This window comes from Colobus angolensis, unplaced genomic scaffold (assembly GCF_000951035.1).
Source record: "Colobus angolensis palliatus isolate OR3802 unplaced genomic scaffold, Cang.pa_1.0 Scaffold562, whole genome shotgun sequence".
NCBI classification, from domain to species: domain Eukaryota; kingdom Metazoa; phylum Chordata; class Mammalia; order Primates; family Cercopithecidae; genus Colobus; species Colobus angolensis.
In genome coordinates, this window is record NW_012119177.1 from 1,037,754 (window position 1) to 1,045,567 (window position 7,814).

The 7,814-nt window shown below is 33.8% G+C and overlaps 1 protein-coding gene across 1 annotated transcript in view; it reads left to right on the plus strand.

Annotated features, from left to right (window-relative positions):
* The first annotated feature begins 422 nt into the window (after window positions 1–422).
* The window catches only part of LOC105525889 (chromosome unknown open reading frame, human C6orf58), a 19,590-nt gene continuing 12,198 nt past the window's right edge, over window positions 423–7,814 (plus strand). The window contains exons 1-4 of the mRNA XM_011961680.1: window positions 423–729; window positions 1,939–2,025; window positions 3,535–3,719; window positions 4,461–4,561. Of these exons, the coding sequence (XP_011817070.1) occupies window positions 429–729; window positions 1,939–2,025; window positions 3,535–3,719; window positions 4,461–4,561 (674 nt within the window). The 5' untranslated portion in view covers window positions 423–428. The remainder of the gene's footprint in view (window positions 730–1,938; window positions 2,026–3,534; window positions 3,720–4,460; window positions 4,562–7,814) is intronic.

Sequence of the window (7,814 nt, forward strand, 5' to 3'; positions counted from 1 at the left end):
TACTACACGTTTGCACATTATTATAAATCCTAATATTTCCATCTTCTGCTATTTAATATTTTCCATGAAATATGTTAAAGTCTTTTTATGAGAGGGAAGCTTCAAAAGCCATTTCTGATGTATTTTGTAGTCACAATGTAGCCTGGGAAACTTCTGGAAGGTTTTTGTTGATAAATAGTTTTATCTAAAACATTATAAACAAGCCTAACCTTGTATTTAGGTTCTGACACAGTATTCTGACACTGAAGAGGCTGGAAAATATAATTATACTAAATGTTAGCTAATACATCAATTTCCTCTACATTTTCACCCTATCCAGGAAAAAAAAAAAAAAAAAAAAAGCAAAGTCAGGTAATCAAATATCATGACTTCCTCTTCCATTCTCCAATAAAAGCCCTGCCACAGTCTCAATCCCCAGCTCTAGCACAATGGCTTTTCTTCCTTCCTGGCTTTGTGTACTAGTTGGTTACTTTTCTGCTTCTTTAGCAGGGACTTCCAATCTCTCAGATATAGAGCCCCCTCTGTGGAAGGAGAGTCCTGGTCAGCTCAGTGACTACAGGGTGGAGAACAGCATGTACATTATTAATCCGTGGGTATACCTTGAGAGAATGGGGATGTATAAAATCCTGTTGAACCAGACGGCCAGGTATTTTGCAAAATTTGCACCAGAAAATGAACAAAATATTTTATGGGGGTTGCCTCTGCAGTATGGCTGGCAATATAGGACAGGTAAGAATGACTCTTGTTTTCGTTGTAATGATCTACCAGTAGACCTAAGAAGTGTTTGGGAAATTGTACTCTGTATATACCCTACCATGTTTTTAAAAATTGATTCTTTATCTTGCTCTCTTTTCCCTTATAATCTTTGTTTTTCTACCTATCCTTCTCCTTACTCATAAATCCTTCTTTTGTGGGTTGTGCGTTATTTTTAGAAAGTTCAATGAGGTATAAGACATAGTTATCACCTGTTAAAAGACATCACATCTCATCTACTGAGCATTTCACAAATATTTATTGAAATTCCACTAAGTGCCACACTCCTTTCTAAGCAATGAGATGAACTGAACAGTCAAGGGGATATACAAAGTGATGTCAAATTAGTTTGAATTTCTTAAAGTTCTAATTATGATAAGAGGTTATAAAGAATCATCACGTTGTTCATGAGGATCTTTCTCTGTAAAACGTTTGCTTCCTCTTGGAAATAAAGTACCTTACAGTGTATAGAGAGAAGTTACATTTTGGGATAAAATATGCATGAATTGAAAGATACTTTTGTTCTGGTTGATAGAAGCTCAACAATGAGAAAGAGTGGTGCCTGTTTCCCAGTCCACACTGATAACACAGCCAATAAAGAAAATATTGTGTGTGAGAAAGAGGTTAAGAAAAGAGCAATTTCATTTGGAAGAAAAACAATGATTATTTTCTAATATTTACATAATGTATATTACAGGTGAAACACTTTTGGTGCTTTTTCTCACCTCACATCACAGCCTTATAATGTAGTTAATATTATTATCCCCATGTCGTAGATGAGAAAACTAAGGCATTAGAGGTTATTTAGATAAAGTCAAGCTAGTGAGTGGTGGAGCAGGGATTTGTTTTGACTCTCGACCATCTCTTTTTATGTGTATGCATATTGCCTCATAGTTTCGATTAGGAGGTAGAGGAGGAAATAGAAGAGAGAATCCTTACAAAAGCAAATAATATTTAGGACCTATAATTCAAAAGTAGAAAACTGTGTTGTTGTTAAGGAAAAGAAAAGAAATTCATTGGGGTCTAAAAAATAAAAGATAGAAAAGAATGGTGGAAATACCAACATATATCATTCAGAAATAAATGCTTTTGTATCTACAAACAAAATCTATGTGGTTAAGCAATAGTTACAGCCAGTTCCAAAATGTATATAATAAATACAACTGTGCATCCTCTCTCCTCCAGGCAGATTAGCTGATCCAACCCGACAGACAAACTGTGGCTATGAATCTGGAGATCATATGTGCATCTCTGTGGACAGTTGGTGGGCTGGTATGTTCGTTTAAGTGGCAAAATAGATATTAACCTTCCCTGAAAGAAAGCATTCAAACCTAAAATCTTAGGGACAGAGACAGAACTAAAACAATCTTGTTCCTATTTTAAAAAGGAATCTGTTTCACCATGTACCTTATGATCTTTAGGTCACATTAAGAGATTTAACAGCCACAATGTCAATAGTGATTCCTTAGGACATACCCAGCTTTTCACAGAATGACGAAAATAAGATTCTGCAAAAGCAATGGCCTCTGAGGGGCCAGTTCTGGCAGTTAGGTGGGAGGTCCAACTGATGACAAAGAATCTCCAGAATAAGGAATGATAAGAAGTGAGACATCAAGACAAATGATGCTTTTTCATTTTGCTCAGACCAGATGTGGTTAATATTGAAACCTATAAACATGCCAGAGATTAATACCTACTGCAATTCATTATACCAATCAGTAATCTCAGGCTTTAATCATATACTTTAATGCTAAAATAACCAGAAGGTATTTTCTAATTCTTTCATTTAATTTTATACTTTAGTAATGAAAACAATTTATACCACAAATCCTTAGAGGTATTTCCCAATAGTTAGAAACATGACCACATCAAATTTCACTTTTTCAGAGTGACACACATCATATGTATCCTTAAGCATTTTCCTCTTCCTACCCCTAATTGTTCTTTTAAAAGACCCACAAATAGTAGTGGCCGCAGAGCTAGAATTCAGAGTTTGTTATTCTTAGATTGGTTTAGTAGTTTGGAGGATTAGCCAGCTACACTGTGGCATAGGACTCCATTCAGAAATGCCTGTCTAGGATGAAATATTCTACATCACTGATTTCTAGTGGAAATCAGTATGAGCCTAATATCCAACTAATGAAAATGTCTGAGTCTGCTGGAATAGGTTATACATAGGTAAAATTTTTAAAAATGTAAAAATAGTCTTCTTTGATTGTCAGTCCAATTATCCAATGATCTATTGTCAAAACTTATCCAAAATTTTTGCTTTAAAGGCATAAAATAAGATAAAAATGTAGTTATATCATGGTTACAAATTAAATTTACCTATATAAAATAGAAAACATTCATTTACCAAAGCTATAATCATGTTAAAATATTTTAGAGAAAACTACAAATACAATTCACAATAAAACCGTTAACGAGAGGTTTTGTACCATTCTGAGGAAAAGTTGATAACTTTCTTCCATTTCTACTTAATACTTTGAAAAGTGACTATTATGAAATCCATTAAAATTACTCTTTGTTTTAAAATATCATAGTCAACTACTTTAGCCAACATGTTATATATTTATGATTATGGGGTTATTAACAGAAACACAATCAAAGTTATGTATTTGACCCTTAGGGGGATTTTTGCTCAATATTTTTTTCCTAGCGTTTAGCTTTTATCATGTTTCTGGGTCTGTGAATTTTTTTAATGACTTATACCTTCCTTAAAAATATTCTCTTTGAAATTTGTTAGTGCTTGTGGTAATAATAAATCTTTTGTTCTTACAGATTTGAATTATTTTCTGTCTTCATTACCCTTTCTTGCTGCGGTTGATTCTGGTATAATGGGGATATCATCAGACCAAGTCAGGCTTTTGCCCCCACCCAAGAATGAGAGGAAGTTTTGTTATGATATTTCTAGTTGTCGTTCATCTTTCCTTGAGACAATGAACAAGTGGAACACCTTTTACCAGGTTCCTTCTTTATTATCTTAGGAGATAGGAAGAGGATTTATTTTGTCCTATCATTTCATCTAGGATTTTTTTGTGCATTGCATAATATTTTCCTTAGTATGCAAATGTAAATTGCTATGCATGATATATTAATAATATATTGTATAGTAGAGTGTTATGAGTAATTAATACCTACTGCCTCAATACAGCATTGACATAAATCTATCCATTCTTCTTGCCTCAAATACATTATAAAAAATGGTGAACATACAGGATATTTGGCTGAATGGTGAAGAGGCTATTCTGATTAATTGAATCTTCATGTCCACTAGGATATTAGAAGAAATTTGACTAAAATCAATGAAGAAAAGATATATTTACTAATACTTTAGTAGATTATTGCATTAGTTCAGATCTAATGAAACATTTTAATAAGATATTTTTGTTACTCATGATTTTATGGTAATTTTAGCAGTGTTAATAGGAAAAAATAAAGACCTTATGATCTGTATAAAATATAAAGTCTGAAAATACTTGAAGTTCAATACTTATAGATGCATATGCTATTATTAAAACTAATGAATATTTTTGTGTTCTTTAAAGAGTGTTAGACATTAAGGCCATATACATATTTTTACTTAGAAATAAAATTCTTCTTTTATGTAGAATATTGCTAAATTATATATCTGAACATGACTAAATTTCAGGGAGAAGTGTTGTATGGTTGCTTAAATATTAATACATTTGACTTCTTTACCTTAGTATTTGCAGTCACCTTTTAGTAAGTTTGATGATCTGTTGAAGTACTTATGGGCTGCACATACTTCAACCTTGGCAGATACTATCAAAAGTTTTGAAGACAGGTAAGAATGTATCTTTAAAGTATCTTTATTTAATATGCTAAATAATTCTGGGCATTATTTATATATTTTTCTTCTTCTAGAGTATTTTTCAATCTTTATATTAAATAATAAGCCTAACCATTGGAGATTATAATGAGGATGTGTAAATATTTTAACATGATCAGGCTTAAAAAGGTGTTTTATGAAGAAACGGAAAATTTTGAGGAAAAAAGCCTTGCATGAAGGCACAAACAACAAACAAGCAAGCAACAGGCAACACATTTTCCTAATTGTAGAAGACAAAATAAAATATAAATATGTAGATGACCTTTATTATTTAATCATAGACACTGTTACAAGAAAAACTGTAGATAGATAAATGTGGCAGAATTCACTTAAGCAATGAATGATTCATTAATCAGCATCATTCTGAACCAGTAGATGTTCAGAGAGCTTCACCCAGTGATCTGGGCAGGCAGTATTTATAGACAGAAAAAGAAAGTGACATATAGAAACACTTTGATTGGTTACAGCTCAGCATTTGCCTTATTTGGACATAGATGAGAAATTTGCCTTATATAGGCATGGTTTGATCAGTTGGCAACCTGTGATTGGCTGAAGCTCAGCTGCCATGATTTGATGAGACTCATATTTGTTACAAGAAAATACTCTTAAGTTCGGTTGCAGTTTGTTTACAAACTACACTAAGTTGCAGTTTGCTACATATGGTGGCAATTTTAGACCAAACTTAATTTAACAATTCCCCACCTTTTGGTCTGCCTCTCAATTTTGAGAGGTTGACCAAAACCTTGGACATTGACACCACTCTCTGTCACTTTCATCATTGATTGATTTGGTATCAGTATGGAATTCACAATTCACACATCAGGACAGTTGACTGGTTATTTATGTTCTCTTTATGTTTTCATTATTCTAATTTTAGTTAGACCATTTGACATAGAATGAATAGCTGCATAAGAGGATTTAAGACTCAGGGGAGGTTAAGGTGTGCCAGGGAGACTATTATGATGGCTATCAGGAGGCTGATACTAAGAGACTGAAGGAGCCTCCATCCATCAATTGAACCAACATAAATCAAATATATAAATAATTAAGCCAGAATAAAATTCTACTTGTTTTAACCAATTAGCTTGCTTGCTGATTTCTTACAACTGAGCTTCTACCCTACCTGATGAATTTACTTAAGTATAGCAGGGATTGTTATCTAGTGCACATATTCCTTCCTAAAGGTAGTCCAAAGCAATCTGGCTACCTAATGTGCCTTTAGTAAGAAAATCTAAAGAAGTTTGCTGGACAATTATAGCCTTTGCAGTAGAATCAGCTATAGTAACTAATGCATGAGACATATTTCTAAGCATAACCTCCTTTACATTTATACAAAGCCAGGGAAGGAATTTTCTACCCAACAATACCCATTAAGAAGAATTCATACCTGCTGGTAAACTCCTCTTTATTCCATAGTTCAAATTAAGAGTTGCAGACCAATATCAAGTTTCCAGTCAGTTATGGAGTGACAGGAGTACCCTTGGAATCCCTTAATTGCCAGTGGCTCCTTATTTTGCAATTGTTGAGACATGGATTTGCCCACATATATGGTTGGTTGTTAAATCCTCCACAAATAAAAACATATTCCGGAAGAACCCTACAGATAGTCTCCTGTTTGAGATGTCTTGTGCATTATGAATCAGCATTATGAGTCGGCATTAGTAATATTTGTCTAAGGCCTCATTTTTTAATCATTGTATGGTAGAAGATACTAACAACTAAAGGATTAGGGTGATAAATTTGCCTACAAACGTCAAATTGTCTTCCTTTTTTTTTTCAAATTCAATTCTGGCTTAATTTAACTACCAAACTCTCATTATAGGTTTTGCCTACTGTTAGATTTAAACAAGCAATCTGAATATTTCAGTCTAAAAGTCCACCTGTTTAGAAAGAACTAGATATTGCACATGGAATATCAGTGAAATTTCTTACAGGATGAACCAGAGTATCTCTAAGATCATGTCAGGATTTAGGTTTAACATGACATATGCAATACTCAGTTTAAGTTCCATGCAGAAGTAATTGATTATGAAATCTTCATTATCACATTATATTGCCATGTATAAACAGAAAAGAAACATGAGCCGAAAAGGAAAGGGGAAAAGACTTCATGTTGACAGAGGAGAAAAGATTTTATTCATGATTTTGGGAAAGCTGTCTACATCAAGGATGCCATCTTCTTCTGGGGGAAAAAAACATCCCTAGTAAGCTTTACCTGGAGGTCTCCAGTGGGTGTACAGTCCCAAGGGTCTGGAAGGGCTCTCTCAAACTGAGAAATGTGGATCCAAGACTCAAATCCCTGAAGCTGTGCTGCAAAAAAGAGCTTGGTGTGGTCCTTTCTGATGGAGTTCAAGGACAGTCTTTCTTTGGTGTTGTTTCCAAAAGAACTGATCTCTACGTTCTAGATCATGAATGATCTGGTTGTTATCAGTTGGTGGGCCACAGAGGGCTTCTTTCATCTGGTGAAAATATGCTTTGGCAAAATGCATTGAAGCCTCACAATTTTGAGTCATATCAGAGTTTAGAAAAACATGAGATACATGAGGTTTTATTATTAGAGACATAGGCCTTCCAATAACTATTTCACAGAGTCAATCTGTATTTTCCTACAGGAGTGGATTTGATTGCTATCAATCAGTAGGACCTTTGACCAATGCAATCCAACAAACTCCGTTAGCTTTGTCTAATGCCACTGTGTTTCTAATACCTTTTTAAACTGTTTTACAACTTTTCTGGTAAAATGAGTACCTATATTGCTAGAGATGTTTCCAGGAATGCCCTATAAAGACACTTTCTAATAACCTTTTCACTATTGTTATAGCATTAGCCTTCCTGCATAGAAACACACCTGTAAAACCAGAAAATATGCACTGAAGGTGACAATTGAATTAAATGTATTTGTCTGTGTTCAAATGATCCAGCATGTGCCAAAAATATATCACTTGAGGTTTTTATTATATTACCAGCATTATCAGTTTAACAAACCAAATGTTGGTGATAAGAATAGTCACTCCACCAATATTTTCCTCATTTCGGAATAGTCACTCCACCAATATTTTCCTCATAATTTGGATTATTTTATCTCTCCCTTGATGAGTATAGAGCTTTTAATAATGGAAGCTTTTAGGACCCAGGAAGGACTAGGAGGCCATCTGTGCATTCCATGAGTCCATACTTAACATTGAATTTATATATATTTTTAATATAT